At 49.1% G+C, this 27,898-nt stretch overlaps 1 protein-coding gene across 4 annotated transcripts; it reads right to left on the bottom strand.

Moving 5' to 3' along the window:
* Positions 1-27,231, bottom strand: LOC133341989 (RNA-binding protein 7-like). 4 transcript variants are annotated; one of them, XM_061550836.1, is made up of 5 exons: positions 26,902-27,231; positions 22,691-22,857; positions 8,876-8,953; positions 6,924-7,038; positions 1-5,520 (listed from the first exon to the last, which is right to left on the bottom strand). In XM_061550836.1, the coding sequence occupies exons 1-5, from the start codon at positions 26,992-26,994 to the stop codon at positions 3,871-3,873; spliced, it is 2,103 nt and encodes a 700-aa protein (XP_061406820.1). In that variant the 5' UTR covers positions 26,995-27,231; the 3' UTR covers positions 1-3,870. The 4 variants fall into 4 exon arrangements, with proteins under 4 accessions (XP_061406820.1, XP_061406822.1, XP_061406823.1 ...); XM_061550838.1 differs by having other exon boundaries at positions 1-5,448; XM_061550839.1 differs by lacking the exon at positions 6,924-7,038 and having other exon boundaries at positions 4,941-5,448.
* Positions 27,232-27,898: the final 667 nt, after the last annotated feature.

Genomic DNA, 27,898 nt, shown 5'->3' with positions numbered 1-27,898 from the left:
CGGAATACACCACGCCGCCGTTGACCCTGGCCATTGACCGAGCAACCCAACGTTCCTACCAGCTCCCTCCGCAGGAATGTGTTGTGCGAGAACAAGGCTTATGGGCGATGATGATGAGAAAATGCAACATAAACCGAGAATGATAGGAACGCAAGAACATTCTACAGTGGGAAGACCACCGAGTACCTGAAGGAATCACAGTCGCTTGTCTTGTACAAAAGTTGGGAGTGCCTAATTTCACCATATATGCCTCTTCTTCAATCTCGGGAAAGTGAAGTCGTGTTCCCATGGATAGACTCGTCCACGACATAGGAACATGGAAATTCCACCACTCGCTCGGGGCTGTCAACGGCGCCTGAATGCTCGTTTGAGCAGGAAACCCACTTTGACTAACACCTGTAATTCACCATGTCTCTTCACGCAGTATTACTCTTTGAATTGCGGGGTATTTCTTGAAAATACGCGTGAGCAGTCACCTCTTCGAAGAGCGATCATGGGTTGATATGTAAATGTAATTTATCATAAAGGGTTTGGCTTCTATCGCGTGAATATAAATGTGGTTAACCCTACCAACATCGGACACAGATAATTAGTAACGTGTTACGTAAAACGTGCAAATTTTTTTTACTGTAAATGTGGATTTACTCTCCAACACACAAGCGGTGTGCTCAAGTAGTAACTCACTGCCACGTTTTGTTTACGTGACAAACCTTGCTAATTGGCTGTTGGGCGTTGGTGGGTTAACGACACTTTTATATTTACACGCTCTAACCCAACAACCCTTTATTGTGAATAATATAGGTCGTGAAAACCTACGTGGTGTAAATGTAAGTTCGTTTTCCAGAAAGAATCCTCAAGCTCGGTGCTTCTGGAGGTGAACAACCGGTCGCGTGGTGAGTTTGGGCTGCAAAAGCTCTCGCATTGCACAGCCCCAGCATTAGTTATGTAACGTGTGCTTGTGTTGCCGTGGGGCAAGGGGAGGATGTCCCTCGCCTGGTTGATTGCCAATCCCAAAGCTGGCAGCAGACGAAGGTGCTGCTGCTGTTCGTGCAGGGGGCACGCGTCAACAATGATCAGCTGTGGAAGGGACGAGAGAACCCCATCGTGACAGAATGCTGGTGCTGGCCAAACAAAACATACTGCTTGAAACGGAGCGGATTAAGCTGATGTTTAAGTGTTTTATTTCTTACACCCTTGATTCCATTTGGTCAGTTTCGCGGCTGTTTTCGCATTGAAGTCGAGGAGACTCCTCGTACGATGTTGAGGGGGATGCGCGGACGATGTGAGCATCGCTGGCAATAAAGACGGAGCCGGTCCACAGTTTAGCACTGCTGCTGTCATTCGGTCACATCTGTTCACACATTTATTTGGAGACTTAAGAGAACCGTGACGCGCTTCCTCGTGAGATGCCGAATGTGTTTGAATATTCACAAAGGCTCTGTGTCTTTACTGTGGTTTAAAACGATGTTTATGCGCATTGATGCAATCGACAAGATGGGCAGTTACTTTTTTATTACAATTTGTTTAGCAAAAATGTTTGATCTTGATAAGAACGATAAGCTTTGTTTAAGTCTTTTGATTTACTTTTTTTTCATTTACACAGCACCATCTACAGCTCCAAGAAGCGTATCCTATTAAAGCCACTGTTCTGTTTTGGAATCAGAAATACATTGTCACCGACTGAATGGAGTCCAGGCTAATGCGATATTAGAAAGTTTGAAAACTGCTCTTTGTGCGACATCCTGTGATATACACAGTGAACATCTCCATATCTATAAAAGGCAAAGTTGTGAGTGTGTGTCTGTTCAAAATGTTTAGCGTACTTCCCGACATGCAAACTTGAAATTTGCCATGTGGGCACTTTCCAGACTGTACACCATGCAAACATTTTAAAAATAGAATTTCTTTTTGGGGGGGGGGGGGGGGTGGAACTTAATAATGCATATATTTTTTGCACGGCAAGTGAGCTGTGGCGTCACATCTGTCACGTGACCCGCGCATGTGGAAGCGTGACGCATTGTAGCGTAGTGGTTAGCGCGCTGCGCTACGAACCCGATTCCCGCTCACGGCCACCACCGATGACGATTATTTTAACCAGTCCTGGGCCCTCCCCTAGGTCGACTCAGCCTCAAACGAGTAACTGGTGTGGTGTGAACATCGCCACTGGGGAGACAAAGGCGGTCGGGCGTGGTGAATCCAAGTCCCGGGCGAAGCCGGGTAGGAAAGCGAGTTTAATAGAAAACGTATTTTTTTTGTCAATGACTGCCCACGAGCTCCACATCTATGTTGCGTTCCCACTTGGTAAGAAATAGGGAAACCAAAGGTTGCGCAATAAAATAAGTATTCCTATATTTTACATACTCTTTGTTTCTTTCGGTAAAGTCACGTAGGTAGAAAAAATAAGAGATCACGACGTTTCGATCGCAACAAGCTTGGTAAAGTCACCTATGTGACCTACGTGACTTTACCGAAAGAACCAAAGAGTATGGATTCCTGCAGTCACGAAAGCTTCAAATCTACATGAGGATTCTTAAATATAACTAGGAGTATGTGTTACCACGCCAAGACAATTGTTAACAATTCCTTGCACAATGCCATGTGTAATTGTGTTTTTTCTTCGTTTACAGCTGCATGCATTACTGCATGTGCACAAATACAAAGTCATAATTTGATCGATGATGTGCATCCATTTTGAGAAGGCCGACTTCTGAACTATTACTCCGGAGAATTACTCAGAAGTGAAAGAGCCCACAGGGCTAATAGACACTCAAAACACGAGGCTTGTACTCTCACACAATCGTTATTTCTGTTTTGAAGGCACTGCATTTGAAGATGGGAGAGCGAGGATGTTCTCATTCACAGCCTTAAACACTTGCACAAGCAGCATAGGAAGGACCCTGCTTTAGAACAAATGGCACAAACAGTAAACCTCTAAATCAGAAGGCTTGAAGAACCCACGATTGCAGGCAATGTTAACTAAACCATTTGTTGTTATTTTAGCAGGTAAGGCCCACTGAGCTGTATAGCTCTTTTTCAGAAGCGACCTGGCCACAAATGATAGCTCAACCAAGTGGCTTATCACGTGGAAATGAATCACAGCCAAATACTCTACAACGCATGTTTCTAAATGTAGAGGGAAAAACCGGAGGACCTTGAGAAGAATCCACCCAACCACAGGGAGAGAGACATCCAAACTTCAAATATATGGCCGGCAGGGTCGGGATTGAACCAACGACCTCCTTCATACTAGGCGAGGGAATTAACATATATTAGTTCAGAAGGAACCATGAGAATGGATGGCAACTGGAAAATGAGACGAGCAATGGAGTGCCACAGGAGGGAGGGAACACACCCACGGGGAGACAACTACAGGGGGGATGGCACAGTGAAGTCATCCCGGGTGGCACATTTGGGTGAATATCAGATGCTGGGACGGTGACAGGGCCGAGTGGTCGCGCGATTTGTGCCGCCCGTTGCAAAAGGTTCGCAATTTGTGGTCATCCATTATCGCTATTGGCCATTTAATTATATTAAATATAACTATGAGCTGTACAGCAGAAGATGATGGCGTAGATGAAAATGCTAAGACCCATCAAACAATTGGGCCAATTGTAAATTACGACCTTGAAATGCAATATTTTGATGCACATTCAAAGGACAAACACACCTTTTTCAAATTTAATAGTGCACATAGTGTAAATATGTGACATTGATTCATCTGCAGCATGAATGCAACCATCACTAAATTATGGTGTATGTAACGAGAACATTCCCAATGGAACATCTAAACCCGTGTAGCCTGTCAGCTCACGACACATGTTGTCCATGGCGTGTCGACAAATTATTCTGGACTCTGACAAAAATGTGCAGCTAATAGCTAGAATTAAACACCGTGGTAATCTTGAGACTTGTCCCATCGTCTGATGCATACTGCCTGGCCGACTTGAACGCCGTTCGCTTTGTAAGGTACCTGCTCTCGCTCCGTCTCGGCACGTTCAGTCCTTCTCGACAGCTTGCTTCAAGGCTGCGTTCAACCACGTCGGTGTGATATGCTTCCCAGCGCTCAGCGTCAATCTTACGTCTAATGTCGTATTCATCTTCTTGGTCAAACACAACCGGAGAGCTCCTTTTGCGGTCGTAGAGCGTCACGTCATCGCCATCAGCATAAACAGGACCTCTTTCGTCATTCCTTCTCTTGCTTATGGCAGTCAGATGAGATTGGGAATTGACTCTTCCATTGCCTCGACTCAAATTATTCTGAGAAACAAGATTTATTTTGTCGGAATCCTCCAAGTGGTCACTGTAGCTCCGTGAAGGCATTTCCTCAGTCCGTGATGGGATCATGCGACTCATTTGCACCGCTGCTCTACACGTGCCTTCCACGTTTTGAGAATAGACTTGCTGTGAAATTTCCCGACGGAGATTCGCATCGGGATGCGTGGAGTGCAAACGAACTGCCAGACTCTGCGCCCGAAATGGATCTTCCGGACTCCTAAAATATGCTTCATCCATTTTTCTCACCCGATACCTGGCATCAGGATGCGGGGAATAAACACTTTCTGGTCTTCCTTGCAGATACTTTTCATCTGAACTTGGAGAATAATCTCTCTCTGATCGTTCCAATCGACATTCAGAACCAAGACTAGGAGAATAACCTCGCTCTGATCTTCCCTGCCGAGATTCAGAATCAATACCAGGAGAGTAACTTCGCTCTGATCTTCCTTGCCGATATTTAGCATACGGACTTGGAGAGTAATCTCTCTCTGATCTTCCCTGCCGACATGCAGAATCAAGACCAGCAGAGTAATCTCTTTCTGATCTTCCCTGCCGAGATTCAGAATCAATACCAGGAGAGTAACTTCGCTGTGATCTTCCCTGCCGAAATTTAGCATACGGACTTGGAGAGTAATCTCTCTCTGATCTTCCCTGCCGAGATTCAGAATCAATACCAGGAGAGTAACTTCGCTGTGATCTTCCCTGCGGATATTTGGAATCATGGCCTCGAGGATGATTTCCTTCCTGCCTCCTCTCCCAATCATTAGATTTCGGACTCTTGTGTTGCCAAACACACGACGACGACCAACTCCTCTTGTCTTCACCGTGGCTCATGTCAACAAAAACGGTGTCATCTCGGCCATCAGGGCTTCCGCTGTACCTTCCGAACTCCATGCTGGGGTCCTCTCCTTTACATCTGCTGTCCGCCTGCCTGTGGTTTCTGTTTGGCCCGAGCCTGGCTCTGAGGTCCCTTTTTCTCCCACCCTCAAGCCCAGTGAAGCCGTCTCGCTCAATACGGTCTCCAACGCTCCCAACTTCGTCTCTGCTGCTGCGACTGCCGCTGTGGTTGTGCCGCAGAGATCCATTACTGCTTCCGAGCTCCGCAGCCGAGCGCCTGTGGTGTGGATCCTGCCTCTCGGTGTGACCCTGCTCCCTCGACTGCATTGCCTGCTGCTGCTCAACACGCAGGGAAGTCAGGGCGTTCATAAACAGCTGTCGTGTATCGGCCAATGGTGATGGTTCAACCTAACAAAGGGCGACAGGTTTGGTAAATATTGTTGTCATCATCATCATCATTGATCAAATCTACTTCTCACTGCAACTTCACTGGCAATAAGGCTGCACTGTTAGAGATGATGCTGCAATACCTGGCGTGATCACAACCCTGGATATAAAACAATTTATTCTGGGGATAAACTCTCTCTGGGTCTTCGTTGCCGATGCTTCCATCAACATTTCTAATCATTACAGACTACGATGCGTACAACGCACATGGTGCCAGTTACACTCAAGGAATTACACACTTACGTTGACTGCAGAAATGATGACGTTATACAATTGCCATGCTGTACATTACCCAAAAAGTTGTAAAGCGCAAATGTAATGAATAGCTATTCATTTACTACCTTGATTTCCGAGTTAATTTCTTCAAAAGTCTTTTGAGTAGACATACCTTAAAACTAAATGAAATGAACAAGGAGAGCCAGTATATGAGGATAAGGTGCCAAATTGATGTTGCTATTATCTTGGACATTATATTGTACGATATATCGTGGTACAGTACCGTGATATTGCGACAACCTTACTGGCCATTTTTTTATTCCAAGATTTTTAAATGAAGCCTATGTGAATAAATAAAATAAATGTTCAATATATTTTCTTTGGAAGGTAGATATAAGGTACAGTATGCCCTCGTTATTCACCAGGGATACATTCCGGAAATGCTAGTGAATAGCAAATTTCGTGGATAACGATATTGGCCTACGAATACCAATATTTTAAATTAATTACCTTAAATATAAACGTAAAAAAACTATAAAATTCATGAAAATTATTACAAAATCTAAAAATTGGTTAAACATAAAGTCAATAATACAAACATTTCAAATAATAGTTTATAAATGAACTTACCTTATCTCACTTTATCTCATTACTATCTCATCACTTTCGCATCACATTCTCTCTCATCCCTCTATCCGCACCTGCAATTAGCACGGTTGGCTATGTACGGTGTGAAAGAGTTTCAACATACATACATTTCATCACATTCGCTCTCTCTCTCAATGTATACATTTTTGGCATTTTAAACTAAACTATTTTTTTTATTTTACCAGGTAAGGCCCACAGAGCTATGTAGCTCTTTTTCAGAATCGATCTGGCCACAAATGATAGCCCAACGAAGTGGCTTATCACGTGGAAATGCATTAAAGCCAAATACTCTCAAGGTACCTTTCTAAATGAGGACCCCAAGAAATATCCACACGGCCACACAAACTCCAAATATACAGCAGGTGTCAGGGTCGAACCCACAGCCCCCCGTATACCAGGCGAGGGAGATAACATCTTGCCAAGCAAGGGGGGGCAGGGGGAGGATGGGGGGATGCCCTCCCCCCATCTTTACCCTGTGTCTGCCACTGCCAACCACCCACCTTGCACCGCACGGCTAGGGGAGACGACGCCGCCGCCGCAGCGGCTGAGGGCAGCGTGCCGGGGTGCCGTGCTGCGCGAGCGGGCGTCGTGACGGGGAGCTGTGCGGCGGGGTGACTGCAGCACCACGGCAAAAACGACATCACATTGGTGCCGAGGTCGGCGCAAAGGGGAGCGCAGAGAAATTGGCAAAGGGGAGTGCCAATCATTCATGGCATTTCTCACAAATGGTCTGTATGCATACTCATTGGTTTTTTGGGTAAAGTCACGTAGGTATAAAATAAAATAAATGAAAACAACTAAATTAAATCACGACGTTTCGGGCGCAACACAAGCGTCCTTCTTCAGGTGGGGACAACGTAGCGAAAGCACAACTGCCCAAGTGTTTTTTTTTACCTACGTGACTTTATCGAAAAAACCAAAGAGTATGAATCCTTGCAGTCACGATGGCTTCAAATCCTGAGTGGTGTGTATGCGTGAATAATATTGAACTTCTTTCGCACCGTACGTTGCCAACCCTGCGAATCGGAGGTGCGGGGGAAGGAGACAAGTTCAACATACATCAACACCGGCATCGTGTCAAGAAACCTCCCTTGGGAACTGCCAAAGTCAGCAGTGCATGAGCGTATGGCTAGTAGTAGCATAAATTACCCTTCTAAGAGCAGGTTTCATAGCAATAAATGCGACACCTCGAAGTGCATATCTCCTTTACAGTTTGTGGAAAGTTTATAATCGAAACTAAACGTTCAGTGTGTGCCCACTACTGGTGACGCAAATGCCTAAAAACCTTTCTCGGGTCTGTCGGATGGTTCTGAGAGTCATACGGAGAAAGAAACAAGGCGGGTTTAGAAACAGTACAAGGTTCAGAGGACGTCAGTTCGGCTAAGGGGACCATGATTAATGCAATGGCAAGAATGAGAGGCCTCCAAGTTTCACCAGGCAGTGCTGAATCATTAACCGGTAGCAGTAACTCAAGGAGCCATGATACTCATCTCGATGACTCGGCACAACATGATCATGCATTCTTAAATAAGAACACACAGTACGAATATTTTTCCCCACAATAATCATGCTCATACTGCATTAGAAAATAAGGGTTCAGGCTGGATAACCCGGGTGGTCTAGGTGCCATGCTCTCAAGTTGACGTGTGCGGTGGTGACATCGCCGTGCACAGAGGAACCGAAAAACAGATAAACACAGAGTCAAATTGCGAGAAAGGTGGAAGAGACACATGGTTATTTATAAGATTAAAAGTATGTGCGGGTTGCTCGTGTCTGTAAAACAACATTTTTGTGTAACATTTAAACAATTTCCTCCAGATGTATTCTGGGAATTTTACAGATTTTTTTTATTTCGATTTAAAGCTTTCGTTACTGCAGGGATTCATCTTCTTGGTTCTTTCGGTAAAGTCACGTGGAAGGGAAATGATACAATAATAATAATAAAACATAATAAACTAATTCTCACGACGTTTCGGCCTCAATGCAAGCAGCCGTCCTCAGGCGAAGAACAGGTCTGTCAGAAAGACATTATTTCCCTTCTACGTGACTTTACCGAAAGAACAAAGAAGAAGATTTTTTTATTTTTACAGATTTCAGTCAAGTGGTCTTGGCTCTTCACTTTAAGATGTAATTCAGTAATAAACGTAGGTAATTACAGTTAACTACCATGATGCTGTAATTACAATGTCAACTGCAACGGTAATCTTTTAAAATCACATAATTACTGCATCGGAGAGTGGTGGTGGTGTGGTAAAGTATGGTTGAAATGAGAACCACGACTTATAAAGCTCTCACTTTCCGGTCTAGGCCCTTCCCCCAGCAGTGGGTTCGGCAAGCAATGACGGAGCTGCACCTCTACCAAGCTTACCCATGAACACATCACTCAAGTGACTGAATGGAATCATGTTTTGTTATCGAGTCTGTGATGTGGACAAGCAGCGCTACACCTCACCTGTATGATAGGGCCTCGTCTCCGTGCAGAATAGCGGACCTGTTCTGCAAGATTTTTCTTCTTTGAGTTTCGAATTTACTCCCTAAAAAACATCAAGCGGAACATCAGCTCGTTTAGTAACAGGCATTTTCCTTTGTACCATAAGACCTAGGAGCAGATGGGAAGGCAGTAGCATCGGTAGAGTGGGCGGTGAAAGATCGGAATAGTGGGAAGGAAATCGTGGAGACAGCACACGCGGAAACTTATAATGCATTTATCCAATGCGTTTTTGGGTTATACCGCGTGTTGTTTGGTACAATGTCCGACGTTTTGCTCCACATGCCAGGAAGGAGCAGCCTTTCTGGGAGCGAATAATTTCAGCACAGATTACACGGATGCGATGTGTAAAAAAAGACCGTGATATTTTAAGAGGGGTAGACACACGTACGTGAAGGTGTATTATGTGCTTATTGATTTACTTATAATAATTTACACTTATAAAGCGCGTTTCCCCCAGAGGTCACAAGGCGCTGCAGTGCTAAAAGCAAGCAAGTAAATAACTCACGCAATTCTAAAACCTAATATAAGCAAGCAGACTCATGATTTAACCACAGATACAAATACCCCTCCCCACACGCTCCCAAAAACACATCACAAAATTAATCAGGAGAAAATGCCTTTAAGTAAAATAATGTCTTAAGGCGGGATTTAAATAAAGCAAGGGAGTTATGTATGTATGATGAACGTCTTCCGCACCTCCAATTAGCACAGCTGGCTACGTGCAATGCGAAAGAAGTTCAACATACATCGACACGTCGTAGCCAACCGCGTTAATCGGAGGTGCGGGCTGCTTATGTTCTTCACAACGAGGAAGACGATGATAATTTTGTGCTCAAAATCTGTTGGGTTATCTCCTTATTTTCTGCACCGACTTTGTGTTTTACTGTACACTTCTTGGCTGTTCTCCAGATCTATCTTGGAAGACTTTGGGTCTCAATCGGCGAGAAGCAGCTTGAACATTTTAAGGGGGATTTTTTTGTCAATGCTGCCCCCTAGTGGGTTGACCGGATGGCTGGATTACGTAACAACGCAATGCGAATAAAAAACACCCAGACTGAGCACTGCTCATTATCTCTAATATACTTAAAATTGGCACACAGCTGTGAGGGTAATCATGTTGCCACATATTGTAATTATTAATAGCTACGATCCTGACTGTGAATTTTTTTTATTTTAACTTTGGAATCTGAAAGTTTTTTGTAGGCCTTTTGCCTTTTAAGTAAAGTATTGTACTGGGTTAGTCAACTCCTGGCCCCTGCGACGCACATACGAGGCCGTGGACTTGTCATGGGCCTACGACACAGTCTGGATGAAGGGCTCATTGTTGAATCTCGAAAGGACCATTCCCTGCCTCAAAACAATACGCCTGATGTGGACGATGCTTAGAAATCGGTGACTGCGTGTCTGTGTGGCCGACAAAGCCAGCTCACCCCGGTTAAACAATCGATTGGCACAAGTTTCAGTAATCGCGCCAACGCTCGTCAATGTCTGTATGAGTGACATGCTGCCAACCGGCTCGCGCAAATGTGAAAACGTGGATGACCTTGCCCTGGCAACATAATCAGCCACTTGCAACGACATCGAATCTACTCTGAACCAAGACCTCAACACCATGGGAGAATATTTCAGGAAATGGAGGCTCAAGCCAAATCCCCACAACGATCACTGCATTTCATCTTGATAATAGGAGCACCAAGCACACTCTAAAAGTGACCTTGTGTGGCAACACGGTGCGACATGACCCCACTCCAATCTATCTTGGAGTGAAGCTGGATCGTACGCCAACCTTCCATGACCACCTGAAAAAGGTAGCTGCCAAGACCAAAACAAGGGTCAGCCTGGTCCGGAAACTAGCAAGCACAAGCTGGGGAGAATCAGCACCCTCCGTGCTACGGGCATCAACGAAGGAACCTGTGTACTCTGTAGCCGAGTACTGTGCAACAGTATGAACCAGAAGCAGTCACACTCCACTAGTTTATGTCCACCTGACAACTTCAATGTGGTGTATCACTGGAATCCTCAAATGGACCCAAAGACCTTGGCTGCCTGTGGTGTCACGAATATCACCCCTCACCCATCCGCCGCAATGCTGCAACCCTTCAGGAAGTCGTGCGTATCAAGTAAAAACGGTCGCCTTCCCACTCGTCAGGACCTCAATAACTTCCCACGTCATCGCTTGAAGTCACGCAAGCCCTTTTGGACCCATGCGCTTAATCTTCAACAATGCAAGTTTAACCCCGATCAAGATTGGTGAGCTGAATGGAGTTCAAAAGAACTCACAAACAAACACCCAGTGAAAGACCCAACGCAGAAGATCCCTGGGGGGTTTGATCTTCCATGAAGCTCATGGTCCACCCTAAACCACATCCACACAAACCATGGCGGTAGTTTCGAATACCGGATGATGCACAAATGGAAAATGAAAAACTCTCCAGCAGCGTGCGACTGTGGTCATCCAGAACAGAGACCGTGCAACGTATAACGACACAACGACCGATCCACAAAGATAAAAGAGACATCACAGCGATATACACTCCTGTACTTCTGACACGGTTGTCTGGCTTGACCACCTGAATGTGAGATATGTAGTTGTTGCTCTACATCAGCAGCTGTACGGAAGAAGAATTGGGCATAGGCTGTCAAAATATAAAATAAACATTCAACATATTGTATAACACTGAACTGTATTACAAGGATGATGATAATTCATGATTTCATGTTTACCGCTGTCACCATCTCCAATTACTGCTCATTCCACCACAGATGTGTGGTAATATTCAAGTTTATTTGTTTAACCAGGTGTAAAATAAAGAGACCAGGATAGTCTGATTTTCATCATTGACCTGCAGGCATTAGTCTGATAAAAGTCACTACCTACAATGTGCCACGACACGACATCGCTTATGCATCTTCCTATTTTCCATGAGTTTTCACCGATAAAGCCCACAGAGCAAATTAATTATCTTGTCTACCCAATCGTGACTAAACAGACGACACATAAGAGGAATCAAGCAACCTCACATAATGAAAGTAATTTTTTTCTCTCTCACAAAGTTGATTATCTGAAAAGAAAGTACCCCAATAACCATAGATATGACAATATGCATTGTAATATCTTACCTTATCTAGATTTATATAGCGTTTTATTTCAAGGCGCTTTACAGCAATTATGAAATTGTACATGGAGATGGCAGTAGTCGAGGTAAATAGCGGGGTTATTAAATATGGTGGTATTAGTTATGGTGACAGGAGAACAGGCAGGAGTGGTTAAGGGGTGTCGGAGTAGACCTGTCCGTAGCTGGGAGGCTGGGGCAGGGAGTAGCAGCTGGGACAGTGTTCAGGGAAGGCCTGGTCGTAGCTGGGAGGCTGGGGCAGGGAGTAGCAGCTGGGGCAGTGTTCAGGGTAGGCCTGGTCGTAGCTGGGAGGCTGGGGCAGGGAGTAGCAGCTGGGGCAGTGTTCAGGGAAGACCTGATCGTAGCTGGGAGGCTGGGGCAGGGAGTAGCAGCTGGGGCAGTGTTCAGGGTAGGCCTGGTCGTAGCTGGGAGGCTGGGGCAGGGAGTAGCAGCTGGGGCAGTGTTCAGGGTAGGCCTGATCGTAGCTGGGAGGCTGGGGCAGGGAGTAGCAGCTGGGGCAGTGTTCAGGGTAGGCCTGATCGTAGCTGGGAGGCTGGGGCAGGGAGTAGCAGCAGGAACAGCAACGGTTCGGGCAGGGCTCGGAAACCTGCGCCTCCGGAGTTACATGTGGCACTTTAAGAGCTGCTTCGTGACGATATTGTCTAAGAACCACCGGTTCGTATTCACATGCTTTGCGGCTCTAGAAATTGAGTATTTTTTTACAGAATAAATAAAATGGCTCGTTATTTTGGTTGCCGACCCCTGGGCTAGGAAGAACAAATTGATTTTAAGGGTTAAATTAAGACAATTGTTTTATGTGCTACAGTGGAAGTTAGTTCCAATGAAGGGGAGCAAGAAAGGAAAAGGAACGAGAGAGCAAGACTGAGCACAACAGGGCGAGGGAGGCAGAGAGAGAGAGACAGTAGAGATCAGAAGCGTAGAGGATGTGATGTGCCACAGTATTAAGAGATGAGAGAGACAAGATGAGGTGGGGAAAGACAATGAACGGGATTCATAGACCCAAGAGTGAGACATTTAAACGGGCAGCGAAATTAGACAGGGAGCCAGTGGAGTTGGGAAAGGAGAGCAAAAGTGTGGGAATTGTGTGTGGGGGAGGAAACGTTTATTTGGCTACTATACATTTACACGTGATAAGCCACTTTGTTGAACTATTGTGGCCAGGGTGCTTTTGAACTATTGTGGCCAGGGTGCTTTTAAAAAAGAGCGTTCTAGCTCAGTGAGCCTTACCTGGTAAAATAAAACGAGTTTAGTTTTAGTTTAACTTCCTGACCCTGCGCCCCTGCTGGGCATTTGTGAAAAAGAGCTTCATAGCTCATCGGATTTCTCCTCCAGGATCAATAAAGATTCTGATTCTGAACATTGATCCGGGCTTAGGCATGTTGTATCTGCTGGAGAGCAGTGAATGCCGAGGCAGGAAGTACATATGTACTGTACACTGAAACCTGTTAAACCTCATCGCCACCTCCTCCCCTTTTGTATATGTAGTGGTGGTATTGACGTGCGCCGGCAGTGATGGATCACGGGGCGCGGGGTTGGGCACGCGGTGTGGGCGTGGCATGGACGCGCGCGCCGGTGGTGAGGCGCGCTCACACAAGCTGGGAAAAGAGGATCGTAGCGAGTGCGCAGTGATTGGTCAGATAAGTGAGTACTCTCAGCGACGTCCGCAGGAGGGGTATAAAGGGGGACGCGCGAGAGCACTCGTGGTCAGTGTTAACCAGTTGAAGACCGAAGACGGGGTGGAGGAGGTAGGGGCCCTGTGTGGCTCGGAGCCGAGACTGGGGGGACCGTAGTCCGACGCCCGTGTGGGTCGGGACGGTGGTACCCAGAGCCGAGACGGGCACCCCGGCTGGGTGTGTCCCGGAAGGCTACAGGGCGTAAGAGCCCGTGTCAGTACAGCTAAGTGGGTGTTGGTCACCCGTGTAGCTGAGTGGGTGTTGGTCACCCGTGTAGCTGAGTGGGTGTCCGTCACCCGTGTAGCTAAGTGGGTGTTGGTCACCCGTGTAACGAAGTCGTAGCTGAGTGGGTGTCCGTCACCCGTGTAGCTAAGTGGGTGTTGGTCACCCGTGTAACGAAGTCGTAGCTGAGTGGGTGTCCGTCACCCGTGTAGCTAAGTGGGTGTTGGTCACCCGTGTAACGAAGTAGGGTGTTAGTCATCCGTGTAACTACAAGTTGGTGAAAATAAAGAGTGTGCTACCCGTGAAGTCGTCTCCTGCCGAGTTACTACTTTACAACTGGCGTCAGAAGTAAACCTGTCTTCAAGGAGAATGGACACAAGGAAGACTTCTCGTTCCCACGTGCAAGACCGGGGAGACGACGACGTACCGGTGACACCACCCTCGGGAGGAGAGGACGAGGAGTTGCCGCCGATGCAGCACTTCGCGGAAATGGCCGATGCTCCGCCCGCCTCCGACACCAGCCTGCAGGACGCACACTCCCGCCTGGCGGAGTTGCTGCTCGCCGCCGCGGCGATCTTGGCGGAGATCTCCGTTCCAGCGGCCGGTGGAACGCCTGCGGGGTTGGAAGAGGCGGCGCGGCTGGAGGGTTCCCGCCATAAGGCGTTTCGCGCCAAAAGTTTGGGAGTTGGCGCCATTTTTGAGGGTCCGCCTCCGGTTGGCGGGAAACGCGGACACCACGTGGCCAGAGGTCTCCACACAGCGCAGCCCGCGTCATCGGCGAGCGCCGGAGCTCTCCATTTTGCGCCTGCAGAGGGAGCCGACATTTTCTACAACCACAGCAGCGCGCGGGAAAATCGTTCCAACGACGACGACGACGATCGAGTTCTCCAGCAACGATTGCCCGCGCTGTCGGTGTTCAAGGCGGACGGGGGCGACTGGGGAGCCTTCCAGCGACGGTTCATCGCGCATCAAGAAATGTCGGGGTGGTCCGACACCACGGCCCTGCGCGCGCTGCCAGCGATGCTCGACGACGACGCGCTTGCGGCCTTCACGTCTGCCCCGAGGTCGTCCCGCTCAACGCTCCAGGCCGCGCTGCACCTGTTGGCCAAGGTGTTCGGGCCGCCCTCGACCTGTCGCCACCAGTTCTACGATCGGCGGAAGGTGGTTGGAGAAACAACGCTCGCCTATCGCACGGCGCTGCTCGCCCTGGCGGATTCAGCTTTTCCCCGCATGGACAAGGAGGGGAAGGACGCCATGGTGACGGAGCAGCTGCTGGCGCTGGCTCACGGATTGGGAGTTCCCATTAATACGGCGGACGAGATGGACATCTGCTCCCTGGGGATTGCCACGAGTATCCACGCTTACGAGGTCCTACAGTGGAAGCCGACGGTCGTCTGCGCATCGGTGGAGAACGGGGCACCGGCCGCCACGATCATCGGACCTCAGCCTGCTGTGCCTCGGGAGGAGGCCTTCGCTGGTTCGAGGCCGGGGGAGTGGAGACCGGGAGGTCGTTCGCCCACACGCTCCTCCCGCAAGCTGGAGCAACCGAAACCTACGACGTCCCTCGTCGTCTGCTACAACTGCGGCCTTCGGGGCCACGTCGCGGCCGGGTGCCGGGCCCCGCGTCAACGCACCGCGGGACCACGTCCGGACGACGACCAGGGACTCAAGACATCCCAACTGAACCCGGCAAGTCGCGGCACCTCACACGCTCGGTCCACACGCACGGCACGTTCGGGTCGCCGCTTAGCGGTGGGGGGACCGTGTATGGGCGCCGGGGGTTCGGTTCGGCGAGAGGGGTCCGCGTACGGCCCGAAGGCAGTCGAGTGGTCCGAATTGGCCCACAGGATTGTGGCTGCGTCGGCCGGGTCGTCCGTGGTAACGGGGTACATTGACGGGGTTGAGGTCCGGGTGCTCGTGGACACGGGTGCGTCGGCCACTATTATTTCGGACCTTATTTATAATATTCTTCCCGTACAATGTCGACCACTTCTGCCGGTGGACGTACCATTTTACGCGGCAAACGGGGGATCTTTGGGAATCATCGGCCAGATTCGGGCGAATATTTGTATTGGCGACATTAAATTGGCGGGTCCTATTTTTGTATCATCATCGTTGGCCGTTCCTTGTTTACTAGGCACGGACTTTCTGTCTAAAATGCCCATAAAAATTCTCATAGACCAGGCCTGCATTGAGCTTCCGTCGGGTCGGCGGGTTGAGTTTTTGAAGAGTCCAAATAAGATACGCACGGCTTGTGCGACGGTGCAGGCGCTGGCAACCCGGACTGTACGGGTGCCCCCGGGATCGCAAATGTTGGTACCCCTTCGGTTGAGAAAACAACTGGGGGCGGATGCGGGGGCGCAGGGAGTTCTATTGGGGCCGTCTAACAGGGCTAAAGGGGACCTCGGCTTAGCGGTGGCCCAGACCATGGTGAGGGGGGACAGTGAGCCGTTCGTTGTGGTCCTGAATACGGGGTCGCGGCCGGCCGTGATTACGCAGGGAACGGTGCTCGCTCACGCCGCGCCGCTACCCGTCGAGGAACAGCTCGTTGCTCACGCCGATTCACATGTCGATACGCATCCCCAAAGTGAGGAGGGGACGGAGTGGTTGGACGCGTTGTGTGCCGGGTCCAGTACCTTGTCCAGTGTGCAGTTGGGTGCATTGAGGGGCTTGCTGCTCGAGTTCGCTGACGTGTTTAGCAGGCACAAGTACGACATTGGCTGCACAGACCTGTTGCGCCACCACATAGAGACTGGGGACGCGGCCCCTATTCGACAGAATCCCTTCCGGCTCAGTCCAGCCGAGAAGGAGCATGTGCAGTCGGCAGTAAATGACATGTTGGCGGCCGACATCATTGCGCCCTCTTCCAGTCCGTGGGGTGCTCCTATCGTCTTGGTTAAAAAACAGGATGGATCCCTGCGGTTCTGTGTTGATTTCCGCCGCCTAAACAAAATATCAATGGCCGATGCGTATCCGCTCCCCAGGATGGATGAGTCGCTGGATGCCTTGGCAGGAGCACAGTTTTTTTCGACGCTCGATTTGCTTTCGGGATTTTGGCAATTGCCCCTCGATGACGAATCAAAACCTAAAACCGCTTTCCGGACACCGGGAGGCCTATTTGAGTTCAACCGATTGCCCATGGGTTTACATTCCGCTCCTGCCACGTTCCAGAGGCTCATGGAATTGGTTTTGGCAGGCCTTCAATGGGACACCTGTTTGATTTACCTCGATGATATCATCGTTTTCAGCCGAACTTTTGAGGAGCACCTCCAGCGACTGAGGGCAGTGTTTCTCAGGATGCGTTCCGCGAAGCTTAAATTTAAACCGGCTAAATGTTTTCTGCTTCGGGAATCGGTCAGGTATTTGGGCCATATCGTTAGCCGTTCGGGGATCTCGACGGACCCTGCTAAGACGCAATGCGTCGGCTCATGGCCAACACCGACCTCTGTTACTGAAGTCCGCAGCTTCATAGGATTTGCCTCCTATTACCGTCGTTTTGTCAAACAGTTTGCCACCATAGCCAGGCCCCTGCACGCCTTGACGGCTAAAGGGGTGCGGTTTCACTGGGGGCCGGAGGAGGAGGCCGCGTTCTGCTCCCTTCGTGACGCCTTGGTGCAGGCTCCCCCCTTGTGTTACCCCGATTTCACGCAACCGTTTGTGCTCGACACGGATGCCAGTAACACGGGTATCGGGGGAGTGCTCTCACAGGTGGTCGGGGGGGTCGAACGGGTGGTCGCCTACGGTAGCAGGGTTCTGTCCCCCGCGGAACAACGCTACTGCGTGACACGGCGTGAATTGCTGGCGATTGTGTTTTTTATACAGCAATTCAGGCCGTATCTGTATGGCCGTCACTTTACGGTTCGCACGGACCATGCGGCTCTCCAATACGCTATGCGGGTGGCGCAGCCATCCGGCCAATTGTCCCGATGGTTGGAGGTCCTTCAGGACTACCAATTCACGACGATTTACCGCAAGGGGTTGCGCCACTCGAACGCGGATGCATTGTCACGGTTGCCGACGCGTACGGAATGCGCATGTCAGTTGGGATCGGCGCGGTGTAAACCTTCTGTCGATGTCCCCGCGGAAGTGGTGCTAGCCGCCACGGATACTACGGGGGTCGACGCCCCCACGGGGAGGGACTCGCTGTTAGCATTGCCTCTCATCGAGTGGGGCCGTCTGCAAATGGCCGACAGCTCCCTACTCGCGCTACGTCGGAAGGTTAACGTTCCCGAGGGCGGGGAAACGCGGGTCGGTTCCTGGGTGTGCAGACAGGGCCTCTTGATGAAGTGGGACTCCATGTCCCGGCGTCACATGCTTGTGGTGCCGGTTGCTGTACGGGGTAAGGTCGTCCTGGCTGCCCATGAACGACTCATGCATCTGGGGTTTCATAAAACGCTCGCCCTCATTCAGCGAGACTACTATTGGCCTGGGATGGGCAGTGACATGGCGAACATTCTTAAGGGGTGTGTAGGGTGCGCTAAAAGAAAACCGCCACAAATAGCGGCTAATCCACCGCTTCAATCCATTCAAGTTTCGCGCACGAACGAATTGGTCGCGCTAGACATCTTGGGGCCCTTTCCCACTACACCTCGGGGAAATAAGTTCCTGCTGGTTGGCGTAGAGTACTTCACCCGCTGGCCCATGGCGTGGCCACTCGCCAACCAGTCGGCTGCGGCAGTGGCGGACGCCTTTGTCCAAGGTTACGTTTTGGACAAAGGCGCCCCCGAACGCTTGCTGACGGATCAAGGGAAAAACTTTTCGAGTGTTTTGTTGCGCGAGGTGTGCGACCTGTTGGGTACAAAGAAAGTACGTACCTCCCCGTACCACCCGCAGACTGACGGTATGGTTGAACGTCTGAACAGGACGATTACGTCTATGCTGTGCCAACAGGTATGCGACGACCAGGTGGATTGGGACTTACAGGTACCGGGGGTACTAGCGGCCTATCGGATGGCACCCCATGCGGCGACGGGGTTTTCTCCATTTTTTCTGATGTATGGGCGGGAGGCTGATCCGGCCATGGACGTCCAACTGGGGATTTCACAGCCACGTGCGAAATCAAAATTGGCAGACCACATTAAGTTTAACATCGCCAAATTGGCTGAGGCGCGAGAGGCTGCGAGATTGAATTCACGCTCTCGGCAGATCGCGAACGAGCGATTGCGTGAACGGAAGGTGCATACGCACAATTGGGAACCGGGCGATAAGGCCTGGCTGCATTGTCCACACGCACCGTTGGCTACGTCCCCCAAACTGTTGAGACCATGGAGGGGACCGGTGGAAATTGTGCGGGTTGCACGACCCCAGAGTATACAGATTAAATGGGGAAAACGCCGTTGGTACGTGCACTCCTCCCGACTGAAACCCTACGCGGCGCCGCGTGACCCCGGGTTGTGCCGTGACGACCGAGCGTGTGATGTGACCGTCGACTCGGGGAGGGATGTGTCGCAGGCTGATCCTCACGTGTCTCCACCTGACCCACCCCCAGGTGTCTCGGACCTGACGGCTGTTGACCGTCGGGAACCGGAACCCCGCGGCTCGCACGGAGCCCCGATGCCTGGCCCATGCCCTCCTGAACTGCCGGCGCCGCCGGATGGCCAACTGCGTCCTGTGCCGTACGACGGTCCGGCAAGGCGGACTCGGTCAAGGACGCAACACTTTTCATGAAAAAAAAAAAAAAAATTCTTTTTTTGTTAAAGCCCGACTTCGTTGCCGGCTTCCCCCTCTGCCGGGGTAATGTCCCGTTTAAGGGACGCTCGGACATTGGGACGCTGCATGAGTCGGAGAGAAAAGAAGAGAAAATGATTAAAGAAATTTTTTTTATTGTTACTCTTTCCGCATACACAGTATCGTTGCCATTCGCCGGATTGTGCATGTTGTTCTTGTTGCGGGTGTGGCGGTTGCTGGGTTTTGCGGATTGCGGTGTTCATGTTGTGTTGTTAGGGTTTGTGTTATGTTACGGGGCACACGTGGGGGTGAAGGGGTGTTGTATGTTTTATTAGCAGCCGGGTCGGCTGCGAGCTATGTGGTAGGGGGTGATGTAGTGGTGGTATTGACGTGCGCCGGCAGTGATGGATCACGGGGCGCGGGGTTGGGCACGCGGTGTGGGCGTGGCATGGACGCGCGCGCCGGTGGTGAGGCGCGCTCACACAAGCTGGGAAAAGAGGATCGTAGCGAGTGCGCAGTGATTGGTCAGATAAGTGAGTACTCTCAGCGACGTCCGCAGGAGGGGTATAAAGGGGGACGCGCGAGAGCACTCGTGGTCAGTGTTAACCAGTTGAAGACCGAAGACGGGGTGGAGGAGGTAGGGGCCCTGTGTGGCTCGGAGCCGAGACTGGGGGGACCGTAGTCCGACGCCCGTGTGGGTCGGGACGGTGGTACCCAGAGCCGAGACGGGCACCCCGGCTGGGTGTGTCCCGGAAGGCTACAGGGCGTAAGAGCCCGTGTCAGTACAGCTAAGTGGGTGTTGGTCACCCGTGTAGCTGAGTGGGTGTTGGTCACCCGTGTAGCTGAGTGGGTGTCCGTCACCCGTGTAGCTAAGTGGGTGTTGGTCACCCGTGTAACGAAGTCGTAGCTGAGTGGGTGTCCGTCACCCGTGTAGCTAAGTGGGTGTTGGTCACCCGTGTAACGAAGTCGTAGCTGAGTGGGTGTCCGTCACCCGTGTAGCTAAGTGGGTGTTGGTCACCCGTGTAACGAAGTAGGGTGTTAGTCATCCGTGTAACTACAAGTTGGTGAAAATAAAGAGTGTGCTACCCGTGAAGTCGTCTCCTGCCGAGTTACTACTTTACATATACATTGCCACCGATAGGTTCTGACGCAAAGGCTTTGATGCCTTCCCGTGAGTGTAAGTCGATTTTAAATGATGAATCATGTTCTTTTTTTTATTCGAGAGAGTCATTTCAATACTGCACCTTTACCTTTTTCCATTCTACTATTGAGAAGCGACGTCATACAACCTTTTAAGACCGCACAGATTATAAGATGATATTCTTGTTTGGCGTCTTCACCAATGCATCACCACGGAGCTAGGATATAACATTCTTAGCAGTGAACACTAAATGTTTTAACAAGGTTGTTAACTTCTTTGCTACTCAGCCACCCTTTGCAGGGTACACTACAGTAGAGTATTTATAATTTCAAGGAGTGTTGTCGTGGATATACCATAATAAAGGTTTTTGGGTTAGATCGCGTTATTTATAAATGTGTCGTAAACCTCCACCACCCGACACGGCCAAACAGTAAAAAATGTGTCACGTTTACAAAAGACAAAATAATTCACTTCTTTAGCCCACCGGTGTGTTGAAGAAAGAATCAACATCATTTAAAATTTGAGTGACGTTTCGCTGGTAAAACATCCAGCTTCATCGGGCGATTTGCCAGAATGGTAAAGCTCTCCACTTGCTCCCGGTCTTAAATAGAGCAGCAGCAGGGTGACGTCATCATTTAATTCAATAAGGTGCAGTGATTTGAGGCGGGGAGGGTATTGTAATTATATAGATTGGTAATCATTCGATTGTTATTCATTGGTATTTGTTTCCCTTATAAGGAATTGTAATTGTTTTTTATATTATATTTATTTAATAATACGCTTCCAGGCCGCACTAAGCCTGATTAAATACTCATTTGTCTCAAACATATTATGTCATCTCATACTAATAAAAATGATGAAGAAAATTATGAATGATTAATTATTGGTTGTTTGAGTATATCTGTTCTATTGTTAAGGAACTTGGCACCAAAATCAGGAGTCTCGCTCGACACGAGAGCCATGCAACATTGAGAACCCCGTAGGAAGGCCTTGAGGTTGACTCAATGTGCCAGAGACATCCCCTTTCCCCAGGTGCTCATTACAGTGATACCACATAAAAACTACAGATGTAAATTCTCTGTCACCTGACAACAGAGAACGAGCACTTCTGTTTTTTCACGTGAAAAATCGCGTCAGAAAATGTGTTTTTGTATACATTGGTCAATTCGTGATGTTAGTATATTCAAGCATGCCACCACTCAACTCCGGGCAGACCAGCAGGGGCTTCGGCACTGTGTGGTTCACACGGCGATACGCCTGTCAAGACGAAGAGCCACCACTAATCCTAATTGATACTGCAGCTAACCCTCGATTTACGAAAGGGACAAGTTCTCCAAAAACACGCGTGCAAATTTTTTTTCCGAAATTGAAGTGTGTTTTGGACAGTCATTCCAACTCTACTACTAGCCTAAAAACATACACCGATATCACTTTTCACAAGAGAAACAAAATAAAAATAAAGAACATAAATATTGAAATGACTAATGAATAATTTTACGTAAAAAAAAAAGAATAAACATTTTCAGGGAACTCACCAAAAGACTGGAGAGGCGTTAATGTTGCACTGTAGTGATACCGTGATGCTGTCGCGGATTGATGATGCAGCCTTCCTGTTTGATCTCATGGCGTGTGCCGTCTGAAACTTCGTTAATGTGGAAATTCGATTCCGTTAATCGAAAAGTGTCCATAATTTGTCAATTCCGTTTACGCAAAATTTCGTAAACCGAACGTTCGTAAATCTCGGAATACCTCGACTGGTCTGGAATGCCAATGGTCTGATAGACTACCATACTGTTTTTTTAATGAGTAGACAGAACTGGGTTTTGCTTAGATTTGCTTCTACCCATAATGCTTCACAGCAACGAATGAGTTTTCCTTTAATACGGTGTGCATGAGGCCTTGATGTTGTGCTTGAGAAAGCAGGGAGCAGCCCTGACACTTGCCTCGGTAGAATTTCAGCTGCAGGGGTTTTCCAAACAGCAAGATGCCGTGAAGCATAGCCAGCGCATACGGGGTCGACTCCACGTGCTTGAACGTGACGAACGCTTTCAGACTACGCACGCCAGGCTTACTCTTTGGGATCACCACCTTGCACAGGGGCCCAGCCTGCAGAGAAAGAGACCACAGCCCACATCTATTACAGTCTAATACGTAGAACATTTGCTGCTAAACATTTTCAAGTGATAAGCCACTTCGTCGAGCTATCATTTGCGGCCAGGTCGTTCCTTAGAAAGGGTTATACAGCTCAGTGGGCCGAACCTGGCCAAATCGATTTTTTTTAAATATTATACTTAAAATAGGTGCAATGGGGCATATTTGTAGCAATGGGGCATCTTTGCAATTACTTGCTCACGCCGATGCTGCCGGAAGAGCCCCGACTACAGGGAACTTGACAGCTGATATTTGGCCTACTATTCTATGATGGTCAGACATCCTGGAGGAGTTTGGTATGACCACACTTTATCCCATTACATGTGATCTGTCGACGGAGTACCTGTGGTGTTCCCAATTATATATACTGCACGACTGTACTAGGTAGACAGATGTGAAACGAAGTGAGCTAATATAATGCGGCGTGCGTATCATGGAGATTGTTTGCAGGACTCCCAAAAATGAGTGAAAAAAGTTGAAAATCACACTGCCGAAGCTGAAAAGTAAACACAGCATGCCAATGCCGACTTGTTTGTTGTTCATGTCTCCACGCTGCTCGTTAATGTCATGCGCCAGGCAGACAATACGATGTTTCACGAGTGAAGGGTGGATTTGGGGTTAGGTGTAAATTTTGGTGACCAGTGCAGCTAAGGCAATATAATGCTGTGAAGTGCACATTAAACTAACTTGGAGCAATGATATTTCATAAACGAGTATTAATTAGGGAGTATTGAAGACAAAGTCCGAACATTACACCTATAATTAACTATTTTCGCATGCCAAACAGCAATTTGGCACTTTGGTTAATATTACACATAACTTTGGGGTTTATGTTGCTGTATAACAGGCGCCAAACATTGCAAATACTCATCAAAGAATAATTTACATGAACTGTACAAGGAAGTGCCTTGCAGTGTCAGAGTATGTCACTAATTCTGACCAAAAAGGGCAGAATTCACTTCTGGTTTGCTTTGTGCCAGGTGGCGGTGGGAGGCGATGAACGTGGCCTTAGGGAAAGGTTTCGTGAAACGCACAAATCCCGTGAATCTCCACCTCCTGTGGGCATCGAGGTGCCCTCTACCCAGGCTCGTCAGGACGGCAGTATGGAATCATTTCCATCTGTTCCACCTGCATTGGATAACTTGTGTGCTCCTCGCTCGCGTTCAGTTTTCTCCGGTTTCCTCCCACGCTAATCAGCCCACAATGCCTTCATACAAAGAGGATGCGCAGAGCTTGATGGGGGAATTTGGAGCCGGCGTATTAATGAGAGGGGCGGTCACATTATGGTACCCTCCAGTGTTTACACCAAAACCAAACATTTTATTTTATTTTACCAGGTAAGGCCCATGGAGCTAAATCGCTCTTTTTCAGAAGCAACCTGGCCACAAATGATAGGTCAACTTAGTGGCTTATCGCGTGGAAATGTACAGCAGCCAAATAGTGTAACAGGCATCTTTCTAAACGTGGAGGAAAAAACCAGAGGACCCAGAGAAAAATCCACACGACCAGAGGGAAAGAAATAACACTTCAAATATACAGCAGGCATCGTCAGGGTCGGGATGGAACCCACGATCTCCTGCATACCAGGCGAGGCAAATAACATCTTGCCACCGGAGGCACCCAAATCGTTTAAGTTCGTCATGGAAGCGAAACAGTACTTGTGCCCTCACGTGTCAAGGTTATTGTAGTTTGTAGCGTCATTGCTGTGAATGTTTAGACATACCTGCGTATGTGCCAGTGTGTGTGGGGGGCGGTGGTGTAGTGGTTAGCGCGCTGCGCTATGAACCCGGCGACCCGGGTTCGATCCTCGCTCACGACCAACACCAGTGACGATTATCTGAACCGGTCCTGGGCCTCCCCTAGGTCGACTCAGCCTCAAATAAGTATGGTGCTCGCTAACAGCACTTGCCCCTACAGTCTGTTAAGGCTAAACGCGGGGGCTCTCTGTACGTGGGTGGAATTGTTGATAAATAGTGATGGGGCGTAAAGAGGGTAAATCGACCATGCGTTGTTTGAGAAACAGCGAGTGAGTGTACAATAATAAAGGGTGCTGACCTTCAGCCCTGTCCACACGCGCACCTGTGGATGAGCGAGGACCGCAACTTGCGGCACTTTAATGACTGCTTCGTGGCTTCATTAAGAGCCCAGCGTCTCGAATTTACCACAAGCATTGGCGGCTCTTGGAATATTTTTTTTACGGAATTCGTAAATAATGTATCTTGTTATATTGAATACCTCTGAATTCCTGATCAGTGCCCCTACCTTATTACAGACAAATTCAGCCCTCATTGGTCTCCCCGTGCCCCTTCTACATCTCAACGTTGTTCCTACAAAGTCCCATCACAAGCGAGAAATACAAACACATAGACAACGTGTTTTTGTCCCCATTGAAACGGCTGTACGCCGTATGGACCTGAGAACTCAATTTCCCTGTACAAGAATACGGAGTAAACCGTATGGGTTGACAGGTATGCGGAATCTATGTATCTCTGTGGGCCTCGATGCATCTCTGTGGGTCTCGATGTATCTCTGTGGGTCTCGATGTATCTCTGTGGGTCTCGATGTATCTCTGTGGGTCTCTGTGTATCTCTGTGGGTCTATATGTATCTCTGTGGGTCTCTATGTATCTCTGTGGGTCTCGATGTATCTCTGTGGATCTCGATGTATCTCTGTGGGTGTCTGTGTATCTCTGTGGGCCTCGATGTATCTCTGTGGGTCTCGATGTATCTCTGTGGGTCTCTGTGTATCTCTGTGGGTCTCTGTGTATCTCTGTGGGTCTCTGTGTATCTCTGTGGGTCTCTATGTATCTCTGTGGGTCTCGATGTATCTCTGTGGATCTCGATGTATCTCTGTGGGTGTCTGTGTATCTCTGTGGGCCTCGATGTATCTCTGTGGGTCTCGATGTATCTCTGTGGGTCTCTGTGTATCTCTGTGGGTCTCTGTGTATCTCTGTGGGTCTCTGTGGGTCTCTATGTATCTCTGTGGGTCTCAATGTATCTCTGTGGGTCTCGATGTATCTCTGTGGGTCTCTGTGTATCTCTGTGGGTCTCTATGTATCTCTGTGGGTCTCTATGTATCTCTGTGGGTCTCGATGTATCTCTGTGGATCTCGATGTATCTCTGTGGGTGTCTGTGTATCTCTGTGGGCCTCGATGTATCTCTGTGGGTCTCGATGTATCTCTGTGGGTCTCTGTGTATCTCTGTGGGTCTCTGTGTATCTCTGTGGGTCTCTGTGTATCTCTGTGGGTCTCTGTATCTCTGTGGGTCTCGATGTATCTCTGTGGGTCTCTGTGTATCTCTGTGGGTCTCTGTGTATCTCTGTGGGTCTCTGTGTATCTCTGTGGGTCTCGATGTATCTCTGTGGGTCTGTGTATCTCTGTGGGTCTGTGTATCTCTGTGGGTCTCGATGTATCTCTGTGCGTCTCTGTGTATATCTGTGGGTCTCTATGTATCTATATGGGTCTCTATGGGTATCTATGGGTCTCTGTCTATAATCAACCCTGTCAACCCCTTCTCAGTGCCCCTACTTTACTACAGACGAATCCAGACCTCATTGATCACCCCGTGCCCCTTCTACATCTCACCGTCCATCTACAAAGTCCCATCACAAACTCACTTTACTTCGACAAGACCACGGGGCAAGCCGCACGGAGCCCTGCTGGAGACCCACTCCGTGTGTGTAGACAGCCGGTGCGTTCGTGGTGGACTGCACGATGGATTCTCAAGCGAACTCGGCTGTACAGGTGGTCGATGTTGACTCATTATTATAGACTAAAGTGAACTGGAGTGTGCCTAGTACTGTGGTGATGAATTATAGACTGTACGTGACGATCTCAAGACTACGTTGAACTGCAGACAGCAGGTCTAGACAACACGTGTAGACAACACAACACGTGGTAACGCTGCCGCACTGTGCAAGTGCCCATGGTGTGGACGAGACTCGAGGCGGCTCGTGGTGTAAGAGACGCGCCACGAATCGGCAGAACACAGCAGCTCGTACCTGCAGGAAGAGCTCGTACAGCAGACCCTCCGTCACTTGCGGGTCCACATTGCTTACGAACAAGGTGCGCTCCTTGTAGTCAGTCGAGTTCATCTTTCACTTTGCTGCTTGACGTTGTTGTTGTTGTTGTTCTCGTAAACTTGAGAGACCAAAGCCAGCGAGACTTAAACTCGCCACGCTTCAGCCCGGCGCCTCGCTCGCGCGCAGTTTTTGTTCGCCTCTAGCACCGCCCACCAGCACCCAGACCACGCCCACTCGCTCGCAGACCACGCCCACTCGCTCGCAAACCACGCCCACTCGCTCGCAAACCACGCCCACTCGCTCCCAGACCACGCCCACCAGCACCCAGACCACGCCCACTCGCTCGCAGACCACGCCCACTCGCTCGCAGACCACGCCCACTCGCTCCCAGACCACGCCCACTCGCTCCCAGACCACGCCCACTCGCTCGCTGACCACGCCCACTCGCTCGCAGACCACGCCCCCAACTCAACCTGCGGGCCCCACCCATTGTCTGAAAACACGCCCCGTCTCGTACATTTTGTTAATGTCGTTTATTGTGAAATTTGGTGATTTCGAAAAGTTTTTTTGGTATGGCCATGTTTGTTTGTTGTAGTACGGAGTTAGAATGATGGCTTGAATCTAAGTTGTCTTGTGGTTGTTGTTGTTTGACTTGCATCCCGCTGGTATTTTTGCACACAGCGTTGGTGTACGGTGCTTTTTCTGGAAGATTTTTGCTGCTTTTTCCTGGATTTTTCTGTTTGCGCATAGTCACTTTAGATGTTTTCTTGTTCATGTTTTGTTTTTTGTTTGTTGCGGTTGCACCCGATTCAAGAGCCGAATGTCTCACAGGGCTCTTCCAAATAAATGAAAAAAAAGAAAAAAAACGCCCCACCCGCCTGTCGGCCCCGCCCATTCGCACGCTTCGCGGTGAGCCCCAGACCAAGGTCTTTGGACATCGCAGAAGCAGATTATTTATTTATACTGCGAGGAGGAA

This window comes from Lethenteron reissneri, chromosome 13 (genome assembly GCF_015708825.2).
Source record: "Lethenteron reissneri isolate LAM-NWPU_2019-01 chromosome 13, ASM1570882v1, whole genome shotgun sequence".
NCBI classification, from domain to species: domain Eukaryota; kingdom Metazoa; phylum Chordata; class Hyperoartia; order Petromyzontiformes; family Petromyzontidae; genus Lethenteron; species Lethenteron reissneri.
This window is presented reverse-complemented; position numbering and strand designations above follow the sequence as displayed.

Bases quoted from the DNA above. Each gene is read 5' to 3' on its own strand.
- LOC133341989 (XM_061550836.1), bottom strand. From the start codon at position 26,994: ATGAACTCGACTGACTACAAGGAGCGCACCTTGTTCGTAAGCAATGTG. The intron at 22,858-26,901 runs GTACGAGCTGCT...CTTTCTCTGCAG, and splicing joins TGTACGAGCTCTTCCTGCAG to GCTGGGCCCCTGTGCAAGGT. The intron at 7,039-8,875 runs GTGAGGTGTAGC...GTGGTGCTGCAG, and splicing joins GACGAGGCCCTATCATACAG to TCACCCCGCCGCACAGCTCC.